Source organism: Salvelinus fontinalis, chromosome 10 (assembly GCF_029448725.1).
Source record: "Salvelinus fontinalis isolate EN_2023a chromosome 10, ASM2944872v1, whole genome shotgun sequence".
Classification (NCBI taxonomy): Eukaryota; Metazoa; Chordata; class Actinopteri; order Salmoniformes; family Salmonidae; genus Salvelinus; species Salvelinus fontinalis.
The window spans coordinates 48715428-48731233 of record NC_074674.1 but is presented as its reverse complement, the minus strand read 5'-3'; the positions used below and the strand labels follow the sequence as shown (position 1 = coordinate 48731233).

Here is a 15806-nt window from a genome sequence, read left to right as displayed (position 1 = left end):
TCTGTACATACGCACAATTTATAAATGAGGCCCCAGGAGAGTATCGGGTATGTTGAGCTGGACAGTCAGTACAATTGCGTCACGGCGGGAACCTGGTGCAAATACGTTTGCAGTGTGGTTAGCCACTGGTTGGCTCTGAACAAAGCACTGTCTTGCAGTCAAAGCTACTAACCTCTTTTGGAGCAAACTAGTACTCTCATGTCGCTGATGATGACAGCAAATGACAGTTGTATGAATAACATGGCTAACTTAGCTAGCTAACGTACATTTATAGAAAACAAGTTATATTAAATGGCTAGCAAGCATTTCGCCGTAGCTCTCATTGGCTTTCATGCGTTTGAAACGTGAGCTTGTCCTAGGTGTCGGACTCAACGACAGTTGCTGTTCATTGGAGCGCTGCGATTGGTTGCTCAACAGTCTGGGGCGGGGCTTAGCGAAGGGTCCATTGCACCCACCTGTTGTCCCAGGTCTAAATCAGTCCCTGATTAGAGGGGAATCACCCACCTGGTGTCCCAGGTCTAAATCAGTCCCTGATTAGAGGGGAATCACCCACCTGTTGTCCCCGGTCTAAATCAGTCCCTGATTAGAAGGTAATCACCCACCTGGTGTCCCAGGTCTAAATCAGTCCCTGATTAGAGGGGAATCACCCACCTGGTGTCCCAGGTCTAAATCAGGCCCTGATTAGAAGGTAATCACCCACCTGTTGTCCCCGGTCTAAATCAGTCCCTGATTAGAAGGTAATCACCCACCTGGTGTCCTAGGTCTAAATCAGTCCCTGATTAGAGGGTAATCACCCACCTGGTGTCCCAGGTCTAAATCAGTCCCTGATTAGAGGGTAATCACCCACCTGGTGTCCCAGGTCTAAATCAGTCCCTGATTAGAGGGGAATCACCCACCTGGTGTCCCAGGTCTAAATCAGTCCCTGATTAGAGGGTAATCACCCACCTGGTGTCCCAGGTCTAAATCAGTCCCTGATTAGAGGGGAATCACCCACCTGGTGTCCCAGGTCTTAGAGCAGAGGAATGAAAAAACAAACAGTGGATCTGGCTTTGAGGTCCAGAGTTAAATAGGAAAGATATAGAGGTTGTGCTGTAACACCCCATGCCATCTCCTTCTAAGGTCAAGACACGAGGAAACAGCGAGGAAAAACTGAGGACAAGTAAAGTGTTACCATGGTGACACTGCGGAGGCTTCCACGCTGAATCGTTCCAGATCGTTCCAGAGCCCTGAGTGGAGTCAGAGTCTCCTGATAATTCTTCCTGGATCTGCTGTAACCTTCTGGGATGAAGAGGTTGCCCTGAGCAACACAGACGGGCACACACGGGCACAGACAGGTTCTAGATGGAGTGAGACGGTCCGATTTCAACCGAACCAAAGCACGACTCTGGCAGTGACATCACCACCATCATGCTGCGACCAACTGAAGCACATTGCTGAAGATTCAGAAGATGGAGGGAGGAGAGAGGAGGAGACAGAGGATGGAGGGAGGAGAGGGGAGGAGACAGAAGATGGAGGGAGGAGAGAGGAGGAGACAGAAGATGGAGGGAGGAGAGAGGAGGAGACAGAGGATGAGAGGAGGTGGTGGAGGGGTGTACATGTGGCTGCTCCTGGTGTGTATGTTGCTGGGGGATGACCTGGGCTGGGTGACCCCTGGAGTTCATGTTGGGGTCAAGGCTCAGGCCAATGAAAGGAGAGTCCTGGCTCACATTCCTGGTGACATCATCATAGGAGCGCTGTTCTCTGTTCACCACCAACCTCCTGCAGACAAGGTACACTGTGGTTTGGAGTGTGTGTGTGTGTGTGTGTGTGTGTGTGTGTGTGTGTGTGTGTGTGTGTGTGTGTGTGTGTGTGTGTGTGTGTGTGTGTGTTGGAGTGTATGTGTGTGTTTGTTGGAGTGTGTGTGTTGGAGTGTGTGTGTGTGTGTGTGTGTGTGTGTGTGTGTGTGTGTGTGTGTGTGTGTGTGTGTGTGTGTGTGTGTGTGTGTGTGTGTGTGTGTGTCGTGTGTGTGTCTGACGGACTGTGTGTGTGTGTGTGTTGGAGTGTGTGTATGTGGCGACATGTCGTGTGTGTGTGTGTGTGTTGGAGTGTGTGTATGTGACGGCATGTTGTGTGTGTGTCTGACGGACTGTGTGTGTGTGTGTTGGAGTGTGTGTATGTGACGACGTGTCGTGTGTGTGTGTGTGTGTGTGTTGGAGTGTGTGTATGTGACGACGTGTCGTGTGTGTGTGTGTGTGTGTTGGAGTGTGTGTATGTGACGACGTGTCGTGTGTGTGTGTATGTGTGTGTGTGTGTGTGTTGGAGTGTGTGTATGTGACGACGTGTCGTGTGTGTGTGTATGTGTGTGTGTGTGTGTGTGTGTGTGTGTGTGTGTGTGTGTGTGTGTGTGTGTGTGTGTGTTGGAGTGTGTGTATGTGGCGATGTGTCGTGTGTGTGTGTATGTGTGTGTGTGTGTGTGTTGGAGTGTGTGTATGTGACGACGTGTCGTGTGTGTGTGTATGTGTGTGTGTGTGTGTGTGTTGGAGTGTGTGTATGTGACGACGTGTCGTGTGTGTGTGTGTGTGTGTGTGTGTGTGTGTGTGTGTGTGTGTGTGTGTGTGTGTGTGAGTGTGTGTGTGTGTGTGTGTGTGTGTTGGAGTGTGTGTATGTGACGACGTGTGTCTGTAATCCATAGGTCCATGAGCGTAAGTGCGGAGCTGTCAGAGAGCAGTATGGTATCCAGCGTGTGGAGGCCATGATGTACACTCTGGACCTGATCAACTCTGACCCTCACCTCCTACCCAACATCACCCTGGGCTGTGAGATCAGGTAGCAACTCTGGGTTCAATTCAACTGCATAATGGTGGAACTACACAGGGACTCACTAACCTTGTGTGTGTGTGTGTGTGTGTGTGTGTGTGTGTGTGTGTGTGTGTGTGTGTGTGTGTGTGTGTGTGTGCCTGTGTGTGTGTGTGTGTGTGTGTGTGTGTGTGTGTGTGTGTCTGTGTGTGTGTGTGTGTGTGTGTGTGTGTGTGTGTGTGTGTGCCTGTGTGTGTGCCTGTGTGTGTGTGTGTGTGTGTGTGTGTGTGTGTGTGTGTGTCCCTTACAGAGACTCTTGCTGGCACAGTGCGGTGGCTTTAGAACAAAGCATCGAGTTTATCAGAGACACACTGGTCTCCAACGAGGAAGAGGAGAGTCTGAGCCTGGGGAAATGTCTGGGGGAAGACGGGATAGAGATGACCCCTGTTAGAGGGAAGAAACCCATTGTAGGATTGATAGGACCAGGCTCCAGCTCTGTGGCCATCCAGGTACAGAACCTGCTGCAGTTGTTCAACATACCACAGATCGCCTACTCTGCTACCAGCATGGACCTCAGCGACAAGGTACTGTAAGGCACTTTACACTCATACTTTATGAGTACTGTGTTTCTGTTCTAAAGTCTGTATCAGTACTTTATGAGTACTGTGTTTCTGTTCTAAAGTCTGTATCGGTACTTTACGAGTACTGTGTTTCTGTTCTAGTCTGTATCAGTACTTTATGAGTACTGTGTTTCTGTTCTAGTCTGTATCAGTACTTTATGAGTACTGTGTTTCTGTTATAAAGTCTGTATCAGTACTTTACGAGTACTGTGCTATAGAGTCTGTTTAAGTACTTTATGAGTACTGTGTCTCTGTTCTGGAGTCTGTATCAGTACTTTATGAGTACTGTGTTTCTGTTCTAGTCTGTATCGGTACTTTATGAGTACTGTGTTTCTGTTCTAGTCTGTATCGGTACTTTATGAGTACTGTGTCTCTGTTCTGGAGTCTGTATCAGTACTTTATGAGTACTGTGTTTCTGTTCTAGTCTGTATCAAGACTTTATGAGTACTGCGTTATAGAGTCTGTACCTCTGGAACAAACACAGTACTCATAAAGTACTGATACAGACTGCAGAACACCATACTCATAAAGTACTGATACCGACCTCTGGAACAAACACAGTACTCATAAAGTACTGATACAGACTGCAGAACACCATACTCATAAAGTACTGATACAGACTAGAACAGAAACACAGTACTCATAAAGTACTGATACAGACTAGAACAGAAACACAGTACTCATAGAGTACTGATACAGACCTCTGGAACAAACACAGTACTCATAAAGTACTGATACCGACCTCTGGAACAAACACAGTACTCATAAAATTCTGATACAGACCTCTGGAACAAACACAGTACTCATAGAGTACTGATACAGACCTCTGGAACAAACACAGTACTCATAGAGTACTGATACAGACCTCTGGAACAAACACAGTACTCATAAAGTACTGATACAGACCTCTGGAACAAACACAGTACTCATAAAGTACTGATACAGACCTCTGGAACAAACACAGTACTCATAAAGTACTGATACAGACTGCAGAACACCATACTCATAAAGTACTCATACAGACCTCTGGAACAAACACAGTACTCATAAAGTACTGATACAGACCTCTGGAACAAACACAGTACTCATAAAGTACTGATACAGACCTCTGGAACAAACACAGTACTCATACAGTACTGATGCAGACTCTAGAACACCATATATGTAAAGTATTGATAAAGACTAACAGAATTTTCATAAAGTATTGATTAAAACTCTAGAACACAGTACTCATAAAGTACTGATGGACACAAACTTCTGGAACAAACACTGTTCCCAAAAAGTACTGGAACATGGTCTATAATTGAAACAGAGTACTCATAAAGTACTGATACAGACTCTATAACAGACTCTAGAACACAGTACACATAAAGTTCTGATACATACTCTAGAATACCATACTCATAAGGTATGGATAAAAATGAATTAACACCATATTCATAAAGTATTGATACACTCTCTAACACAGTATCATAAAGTACTGATGCAGACTCTAGAATAGAAACACTGTACTATGAGTTCTGTATCATTACGTTATGATCACTCTGTTCTGGAGTCTGTATTTGTACTTTTTGAGTACTGTGTTCTAGAGTCTATCAGTATTTTATGAGTACTGTGTTTCGGTTATAGAGTCTGTCTCATTATTTCTAGTACTGTTTATGTTATAGTCTGTATCAGTACTTTATGAGTACTGTGCTCTAGAGTATGTGTCAAGTATGTTATGAGTACTCTGTTTCTGTCATAGAGTTTATCAGGTCATTATGAGTACTGTGTTTCTGGTCTAGAGTCTGTATCAGTACTTTATGAGTAGTGTGCTCTAGAGTATGTGTCAAGTATGTTATGAGTACTCTGTTTCTGTCATAGAGTTTATCAGGTCATTATGAGTACTGTGTTTCTGGTCTAGAGTCTGAATCAGTACTTTATGAACTGATCTAGAGTCTGTATCAGTACTTTATGAACTGGTCTAGAGTCTGTATCAGTACTTTATGAACTGATCTAGAGTCTGTATCAGTACTTTATGAACTGGTCTAGAGTCTGTATCAGTACTTTATGAATACACTGGTCTAGAGACTGAATCAGTACTTTATGAACTGATCTAGAGTCTGTATCAGTACTTTATGAACTGGTCTAGAGTCTGTATCAGTACTTTATGAATACACTGGTCTAGAGACTGAATCAGTACTTTATGAACTGATCTAGAGTCTGTATCAGTACTTTATGAGTACTGTGCTCTAGAGTATGTGTCAAGTATGTTATGAGTACTCTGTTTCTGTCATAGAGTTTATCAGGTCATTATGAGTACTGTGTTTCTGGTCTAGAGTCTGTATCAGTACTTTATGAACTGATCTAGAGTCTGTATCAGTACTTTATGAGTATTGTGGTCTAGAGACTGAATCAGTACTTTATGAGTATTGTGGTCTAGAGACTGAACCAGTACTTTATGAACACTGGTCTAGAGTCTGTATCAGTACTTTATGAATACTGGTCTAGAGTCTGTATCAGTACTTCATGAACACACTGGTCTAGCCTGTTGAGGACGGGGGCGCTGTTGAGACTATTTATGCTAATCGTGTAATTTTTGAAACGGCTTCCCACAAAATCCTTGATCGTACAATATGCATATTATTATTATTATTGGATAGAAAACAGTCTATAGTTTCTATAGGAGTTGAAATTTTGTCTCTAAGTGGAACAGAGCCCATTCTACAGCAATTTCCCTGACATGGAGTCAGATTTCAGAAATTTTGGCCACTGTTCTGGAGTCAGTTAAAAGGGCACTGTTTTTGCTATGACTATACCGACACTGCTTACGTCTTCCCCTGGATGCCTTTACGTGATGACGATTTCAATGGGGTCGATTGCGCGTTCACAGGCCCTATAAATAAAAAAACCCTGTAGGTAGGAACTCTTTTGCAGCTGCGTAATGCGCGTGGAGGACATCGACCTGCTATTTTTCCAAGCGTTAGTTTATCCTGTTATATTTTTCCGGTCATGTTTTTACTCGTTATAGGAGTTAAAAACATCATAAGGTAGTTAATTTAAAGCGTTTTATAGCAATTTATATCCGTTTAGTGCGATTTTGGGACATTTATTTCTTTAACGCTGTGAATAGCTGGGCACACGCAGTTGGCATTTCCACATGGCAAGAGGACAGCTTTCCACCAAAAGACGATTACTCCCAAGAAAGGATCCTTTGCCCAAGATACTGATGGAAGAACAGCTCAAAGTAGGACATTTTTATTATGATAAATCGTGTTTCTGTCGAAAAATTTTAGTGGCTTAGGACGCCATGTTTTTTGACGTAGCTTCGCTTGGCGCAAACTGTATTGAAAAGTAAGGATAAATTAAAAAATGTAATTCCGCAATTGTATTAAGAATTAAATTGTCTATCAATCCCTGTCCACCCTATATTTTTTAGTCACGTTTATGAGTATTTATGTATAAGAGTAGATCACTGTCTAAGTGGCGCAAGGACATTTTCTGACCAGCTGAGCTACATTTCACATTGTCTAACCATGATTTTGGTGGCTAAATATAAACATTTTCGATCAAACTCTATATGGATTGTGTAATATGATGTTACAGGAGTGTCATCTGAAGAATTTTGAGAAGGTTAGTGAAAAAATTAATATATTTTTGGCGATGTTGACGTTATCGCCCACTTTGGCTAGAATCAATGCTGGGCTGCTATGTGCTATGTGCTATGCTAATATAACGATTTATTGTGTTTTCGCTGTAAGACACTTAGAAAATCTGAAATATTGTCTGTATTCACAGGATCTGTGTCTTTCGATTAGTGTATGCTGTGTATTTTTACGAAATGTTTGATGATTAGTAAGTAGGTAAACACGTTGCTCTATGTATTTATTCTAGTCCATTTGTGACGGTGGGTGCAATTGTAACCTATGCCATCTACCTGAAATATGCACTTTTTTCTAACAAAACCTATCCCATACCATAAATATGTTATCAGACTGTCATCTGATGAGTTTTTTTCTTGGTTAGGGGCTATAAATATCTTAGTTTAGCCGAATTGGTGATAGCTACTGGTGTTGGTGGACAAATAAAAGATGGTGGATTATGCTAATGTGTTTTTAGGTAATAGATGTACATCTTTACATATTGTGTCTTCCCTGTAAAACATTTTAAAAATCGGACATGTTGACTGGATTCACAAGATCTGTGTCTTTCATTAGCTGTATTGGACTTTAATGTGTGAAAGTTAAATATTTTAAAAAAATATTTTTTTTGAATTTCGCGGCACTGGTTTTTCAGTGGGGGTGGGGGGGGGGGGTGCCGCTAGCGGCACACTCATCCTAGACAGGCTAGAGTCTGTATCAGTACTTTATGAATACTGGTCTAGAGTCTGTATCAGTACTTTATGAACTGATCTAGAGTCTGTATCAGTACTTTATGAATACTGGTCTAGAGTCTGTATCAGTACTTTATGAATACTGGTCTAGAGTCTGTATCAGTACTTTATGAACTGGTCTAGAGTCTGTATCAGTACTTTATGAACTGGTCTAGAGTCTGTATCAGTACTTTATGAACACTGGTCTAGAGTCTGAACCAGTACATTGAGAGTGCTGAATCAACACGAGGTATCGCTGACCAATCGCTGGCGTGTGTTTCTTTTCTAGAGCCTGTATAAGTACTTCATGAGGGTGGTGCCGTCGGATGCTCAGCAGGCCAGAGCCATGGTGGACATCGTCAAGAGATACAACTGGAGTTACGTCTCTGCCATACACACAGAGGGTAAGCCCTCCTCCCCCTTTCACACAAAGCCTTACGTTTAGTACCGTTCCAACACACTACTTCATTGAGTACCACTCTTCATATGTTCAAGCGTGGTGGAGGCTGTATCATGAGGGTACGCTTGTCATTGGCAAGGGACTATCGAGTTATGATGTATATATTTTTTTTAAAACGGAGTAGAGCAAAGAACAGGCGAAACCCAAGAGGGAAAAGCTGGTTCGGTCTTCTTGCCAACAGACAATGGGAGACAAATTCACCTTTCAGCAGGACAAAAAAAAAAAACTTTGAATACATGGCCAAATATACACTGGTTGCATGCCAAGTACTTGACAGAGCTTGAAGAATTTTTAGATGAATAATGCACAAATATTGTACCATCTAGTCGTGCAAAGCTTTTAGAGACGCGTAGCTGTAATCACTGCCAAAAGTGATTTTAACTTGTATTTACTCTAGGGTGTAAATGCGCTAAATATACAAAGGGATATGGACACCCCTTCAAATTACTGTGTTCAGGTATTTCAGTCACACCCGTTGCTGACAGGTCTATAAAATCGAGCCCACAGCCATGCAATCTCCATAGACAAACACACATACTTTTGTTTATATAGTATATGTAGGTGCAGTTTCGGTGCAGTTTCCGGAACATCACACCTGCGGGACAGGTACAGGATGTCAACAACAACTGCCCGAGTTACACCAGGAACGCACAATCCCTCCATCAGTGCTCAGACTGTCCGCAATAGGCTGAGAGAGGCTAGACTGAGGGCTTGTAGGCCTGTTGTAAGGCAGGTCCTCACCACAGGCAACAATGTCGCCTGTGGGCACAAACCCACCATCGCTGGACCAGACAGGACTGGCAAGAAGTGCTCTTCACTGACGAGTCACGGTTTTGTGGGGTGATGGTCGGATTTGCGTTTATCGTCGAAGGAATGAGTGTTACACCGAGCCCTGTACTCTGGAGCGGGATCGATTTGGAGGTGGAGGGTCCGTCATGGTCTGGGGCGGTGTGTCACAGCATCATCGGACTGAGTTTGTTGTTATTGCAGGCAATCTCAACGCTGTGCGTTACAGGGAAGACATCCTCCTCCCTCATGTGGTACCCTTCCTGCAAGCTCATCCTGACATTACCCTCCAGCATGACAATACCACCAGCCATACTGCTCGTTCTGTGTGTGATTTCCTGCAAGACAGGAATGTCAGTGTTCTGCCATGGCCAGCGAAGAGCCCGGATCTCAATCCCATTGAGCACGTCTGGGACCTTTTGTATCGGAGGGTGAGGGCTAGGGCCATTCCCCCCAGAAATGTCCAGGAACTTGCAGGTGCTTTGGTGGAAGAGTGAGGTAACATCTCAAAGCAAGAACTGGCAAATCTGGTTCAGTCCATGAGGAGGAGATGCACTGCAGTACTTAATGCAGCTGGTGGCCACACCAGATACTGACTGGTACTTTTGATTTTGACCCCCCCTTTGTTCAGAGACACATTATTCCATTTCTGTTAGTCAGATGTCTATAGAACTTGTTCAGTTTATGTCTCAGTTGTTGAATCTTGTTATGTTCATACAAATATTTACACATGTTAAGTTTTCTGAAAATATACGCAGTTGACAGTAAGAGGACGTTTATTTTTTGTTTACATACACAACCCAACACATCTTGATCCTTGCAGGAGTTTCTACATTATGTTTAACCCTTGAGTGACCATCTGACCATGTGACCTTGTGACCATGTGACCATGTGACCATCTGACCATGTGACCTTGGCAGAAAGTCCGTTTATTCCTGTTTAGTTCAGAACGCTGAGCTCTGTGACATCACACTGCAAACACTGGCTTTCGCCTCTGATAGGATTCAAGTTAAGTTATTATATTAACGTCTAAAATCTGAAACCACACGCACGCTCATGAACGTGCACGTGCACAGACCACCACCCCCCACCAGAGAGAGACACGTGTACACCCCCACTAGAGAGAGACACGTGTACACCCCCACCAGAGAGAGACACGTGTACACCCCCACCAGAGAGAGACACGTGTACACCCCCACTAGAGAGAGACACGTGTACACCCCCACCAGAGAGAGACACGTGTACACCCCCACCAGAGAGAGACATGTACACCCCCACTAGAGAGAGACACGTGTACACCCCCACCAGAGAGAGACACGTGTACACCCCCACCAGAGAGAGACACGTGTACACCCCCACCAGAGAGAGACATGTACACCCCCACCAGAGAGAGACATGTACACCCCCACTAGAGAGAGGAACGTGTACACCCCCACTAGAGAGAGGAACGTGTACACCCCCACCAGAGAGAGACGTGTACACCCCCACCAGAGAGAGAGACGTGTACACCCCCACCAGAGAGAGACACGTGTACACCCCCACCAGAGAGAGAGACGTGTACACCCCCACCAGAGAGAGACACGTGTACACCCCCACCAGAGACAGACACGTATACACCCCCACCAGAGAGAGACACGTGTACACCCCCACCAGAGAGAGAGACACGTGTACACCCCCACCAGAGAGAGACACGTGTACACCCCCACCAGAGAGAGGCACGTGTACACCCCCACCAGAGACAGACACGTGTACACCCCCACCAGAGAGAGACACGTGTACACCCCCACCAGAGAGAGAGACATGTGTACACCCCCACCAGAGAGAGACACGTGTACACCCCCACTAGAGAGAGACACGTGTACACCCCCACCAGAGAGAGACACGTGTACACCCCCACTAGAGAGAGACACGTGTACAGCCCCACTAGAGAGAGACACGTGTACACCCCCACTAGAGAGAGGAACGTGTACACCCCCACCAGAGAGAGACATGTGTACACCCCCACCAGAGAGAGACACGTGTACACCCCCACTAGAGAGAGACACGTGTACACCCCCACCAGAGAGAGACACGTGTACACCCCCACCAGAGAGAGACTCGTGTACACCCCCACCAGAGAGAGGCACGTGTACACCCCCACTAGAGAGAGACACGTGTACACCCCCTCCAGAGAGAGACACGTGTACACCCCCACCAGAGAGACACATGTACACCCCCACCAGAGAGAGACATGTACACCCCCACCAGAGAGAGGCACGTGTACACCCCCACCAGAGAGAGACATGTGTACACCCCCACTAGAGAGAGACACGTGTACACCCCCACCAGAGAGAGACATGTGTACACCCCCACTAGAGAGAGGAACGTGTACACCCCCACCAGAGAGAGGAACGTGTACACCCCCACCAGAGAGAGAGACGTGTACACCCCCACTAGAGAGAGACACGTGTACACCCCCACTAGAGAGAGACACGTGTACACCCCCACCAGAGAGAGGAACGTGTACACCCCCACTAGAGATAGAGACACGTGTACACCCCCACCAGAGAGAGACACGTGTACACCCCCACCAGAGAGAGAGACGTGTACACCCCCACCAGAGAGAGACGTGTACACCCCCACCAGAGAGAGAGACACGTGTACACCCCCACTAGAGAGAGACGTGTACACCCCCACCAGAGAGAGGCATGTGTACACCCCCACCAGAGAGAGACACGTGTACACCCCCACCAGAGAGAGACACGTGTACACCCCCACCAGAGAGACACGTGTACACCCCCACCAGAGACAGACACGTGTACACCCCCACCAGAGAGACACGTGTACACCCCCACCAGAGAGAGACATGTACACCCCCACCAGAGAGAGGCACGTGTACACCCCCACCAGAGAGAGAGACGTGTACACCCCCACTAGAGAGAGACACGTGTACACCCCCACCAGAGAGAGACACGTGTACACCCCCACCAGAGAGAGACACGTGTACACCCCCACCAGAGAGAGGAACGTGTACACCCCCACCAGAGAGAGAGACGTGTACACCCCCACCAGAGAGAGAGACGTGTACACCCCCACCAGAGAGAGACATGTGTACACCCCCACCAGAGAGAGACGTGTACACCTCCACCAGAGAGAGAGAGACGTGTACACCCCCACTAGAGAGAGACACGTGTACACCCCCACCAGAGAGAGACATGTGTACACCCCCACCAGAGAGAGAGAGACGTGTACACCCCCACTAGAGAGAGACACGTGTACACCCCCACCAGAGAGAGACACGTGTACACCCCCACCAGAGAGAGACACGTGTACACCCCCACTAGAGAGAGATACGTGTACACCCCCACCAGAGAGAGACACGTGTACACCCCCACTAGAGAGAGGAACGTGTACACCCCCACCAGAGAGAGGAACGTGTACACCCCCACCAGAGAGAGAGACGTGTACACCCCCACTAGAGAGAGACACGTGTACACCCCCACTAGAGAGAGACACGTGTACACCCCCACCAGAGAGAGGAACGTGTACACCCCCACCAGAGAGAGGCACGTGTACACCCCCACCAGAGAGAGACACGTGTACACCCCCACTAGAGAGAGACATGTACACCCCCACCAGAGAGAGACACGTGTACACCCCCACTAGAGAGAGACACGTGTACACCCCCACCAGAGAGAGACACGTGTACACCCCCACCAGAGAGAGAGAGACGTGTACACCCCCACCAGAGAGAGACACGTGTACACCCCCACCAGAGAGAGAGAGACGTGTACACCCCCACTAGAGAGAGACACGTGTACACCCCCACCAGAGAGAGACACGTGTACACCCCCACCAGAGAGAGAGATGTGTACACCCCCACCAGAGAGAGACGTGTACACCCCCACCAGAGAGAGAGACACGTGTACACCCCCACCAGAGAGAGAGACGTGTACACCCCCACCAGAGAGAGACGTGTACACCCCCACCAGAGAGAGACGTGTACACCCCCACCAGAGAGAGAGACACGTGTACACCCCCACCAGAGAGAGACGTGTACACCCCCACCAGAGAGAGAGACACGTGTACACCCCCACTAGAGAGAAACACGTGTACACCCCCACTAGAGAGAGACGTGTACACCCCCACCAGAGACAGACACGTGTACACCCCCACCAGAGAGACACGTGTACACCCCCACCAGAGAGAGACGTGTACACCCCCACCAGAGAGAGACACGTGTACACCCCCACCAGAGAGAGACACGTGTACACCCCCACCAGAGAGAGGCACGTGTACACCCCCACCAGAGAGAGAGACGTGTACACCCCCACCAGAGAGAGAGACGTGTACACCCCCACCAGAGAGAGACACGTGTACACCCCCACCAGAGAGAGGCACGTGTACACCCCCACTAGAGAGAGACATGTACACCCCCACCAGAGAGAGACATGTACACCCCCACCAGAGAGAGACATGTACACCCCCACCAGAGAGAGACATGTACACCCCCACCAGAGAGAGACACGTGTACACCCCCACCAGAGAGAGAATAGATGTTCCCCAGCAACAGGAACGAGGTGACCTGGTTTCCATGTGAATGGGGGAGTCTCTCCCTGATACCGAGACAAATGGGGACACCAACTATATAGAGCATCACACTGGTGTGCCTGTGTGTGTGTGTGTGTGTGTGTGTGTGTGTGTGTGTGTGTGTGTGTGTGTGTGTGCCTGTGCGTGTGCGTGTGCGTGTGCGTGTGCGTGTGCGTGTGTGTGTGTGTGTGTGTGTGTGTGTGTTAGTCAAATCTACTGAGCTACTGCTAGGTCTATGTGTATCTGTATTATAGGTAGCCTTCTGTTTCTGCTGCTCTGGTTATGTCTAGGGGTCTTAGTAGTATGTCACCTGACTCATTATGTCTAGGGGTCTTAGTAGTATGTCACCTGACTCATTATGTCTAGGGTTCTTAGGCCTAACTACATAGTCTGTAACCTGACTCCTTATGTCTAGGGGTCCTAGCTACATAGTCTGTAACCTGACTCATTATGTCTTGGGGTCCTAGCTACATAGTCTGTAACCTGACTCATTATGTCTTGGGGTCCTAGCTACATAGTCTGTAACCTGACTCATTATGTCTATGGGTCCTAGCTACATAGTCTGTAACCTGACTCATTATGTCTAGAGGTCCTAGCTACATAGTCTGTAACCTTACTCATTATGTCTAGGGGTCCTAGCTACATAGTCTGTAACCTGACTCATTATGTCTAGGGGTCCTAGCTACATAGTCTGTAACCTGACTCATTATGTCTAGGGGTCTTAGGCCTAGCTACATAGTCTGTAACCTGACTCATTATGTCTCGGGGTCCTAGCTACATAGTCTGTAACCTGACTCATTATGTCTTGGGGTCCTAGCTACAAAGTCTGTAACCTGACTCATTATGTCTAGGGGTCCTAGATACATAGTCTGTAACCTGACTCATTATGTCTTGGGGTCCTAGCTACATAGTCTGTAACCTGACTCATTATGTCTATGGGTCCTAGCTACATAGTCTGTAACCTGACTCATTATGTCTCTGGGTCCTAGCTACATAGTCTGTAACCTGACTCATTATGTCTTGGGGTCCTAGCTACATAGTCTGTAACCTGACTCATTATGTCTTGGGGTCCTAGCTACATAGTCTGTAACCTGACTCATTATGTCTTGGGGTCCTAGCTACATAGTCTGTAACCTGACTCATTATGTCTATGGGTCCTAGCTACATAGTCTGTAACCTGACTCATTATGTCTAGAGGTTCTAGCTACATAGTCTGTAACCTGACTCATTATGTCTTGGGGTCCTAGCTACATAGTCTGTAACCTGACTCATTATGTCTTGGGGTCCTAGCTACATAGTCTGTAACCTGACTCATTATGTCTTGGGGTCCTAGCTACATAGTCTGTAACCTGACTCATTATGTCTATGGGTCCTAGCTACATAGTCTGTAACCTGACTCATTATGTCTAGAGGTCCTAGCTACATAGTCTGTAACCTGACTCATTATGTCTAGGGGTCCTAGCTACATAGTCTGTAACCTGACTCATTATGTCTAGGGGTCGTAGGCCTAGCTACATAGTCTGTAACCTGACTCATTATGTCTCGGGGTCCTAGCTACATAGTCTGTAACCTGACTCATTATGTCTTGGGGTCCTAGCTACATAGTCTGTAACCTGACTCATTATGTCTTGGGGTCCTAGCTACATAGTCTGTAACCTGACTCATTATGTCTTGGGGTCCTAGCTACATAGTCTGTAACCTGACTCATTATGTCTATGGGTCCTAGCTACATAGTCTGTAACCTGACTCATTATGTCTAGAGGTTCTAGCTACATAGTCTGTAACCTTACTCATTATGTCTTGGGGTCCTAGCTACATAGTCTGTAACCTGACTCATTATGTCTTGGGGTCCTAGCTACATAGTCTGTAACCTGACTCATTATGTCTATGGGTCCTAGCTACATAGTCTGTAACCTGACTCATTATGTCTAGAGGTCCTAGCTACATAGTCTGTAACCTTACTCATTATGTCTAGGGGTCCTAGCTACATAGTCTGTAACCTGACTCATTATGTCTATGGGTCCTAGCTACATAGTCTGTAACCTGACTCATTATGTCTAGAGGTTCTAGCTACATAGTCTGTAACCTGACTCGTTATGTCTAGGGGTCCTAGCTACATAGTCTGTAACCTGACTCGTTATGTCTAGGGGTCCTAGCTACATAGTCTGTAACCTGACTCGTTATGTCTAGAGGTCCTAGCTACATAGCCTGTAACCTGACTCATTATATCTTGTGGTCCTAGCTG

General features: G+C 46.8%; 1 protein-coding gene across 3 annotated transcripts in view; it reads left to right on the top strand.

The window, feature by feature from the left end:
- LOC129864229 (metabotropic glutamate receptor 5-like) overlaps nucleotides 1-15806 on the top strand; it is a 107019-nt gene that overhangs the window by 8337 nt on the left and 82876 nt on the right. For all 3 annotated transcript variants that reach the window (XM_055936936.1, XM_055936935.1, XM_055936937.1), the window contains 4 exons: nucleotides 1120-1769; nucleotides 2672-2805; nucleotides 3086-3359; nucleotides 8036-8150. In XM_055936936.1, the coding sequence (XP_055792911.1) occupies nucleotides 1449-1769; nucleotides 2672-2805; nucleotides 3086-3359; nucleotides 8036-8150 (844 nt within the window). In that variant the 5' untranslated portion in view covers nucleotides 1120-1448. The remainder of the gene's footprint in view (nucleotides 1-1119; nucleotides 1770-2671; nucleotides 2806-3085; nucleotides 3360-8035; nucleotides 8151-15806) is intronic.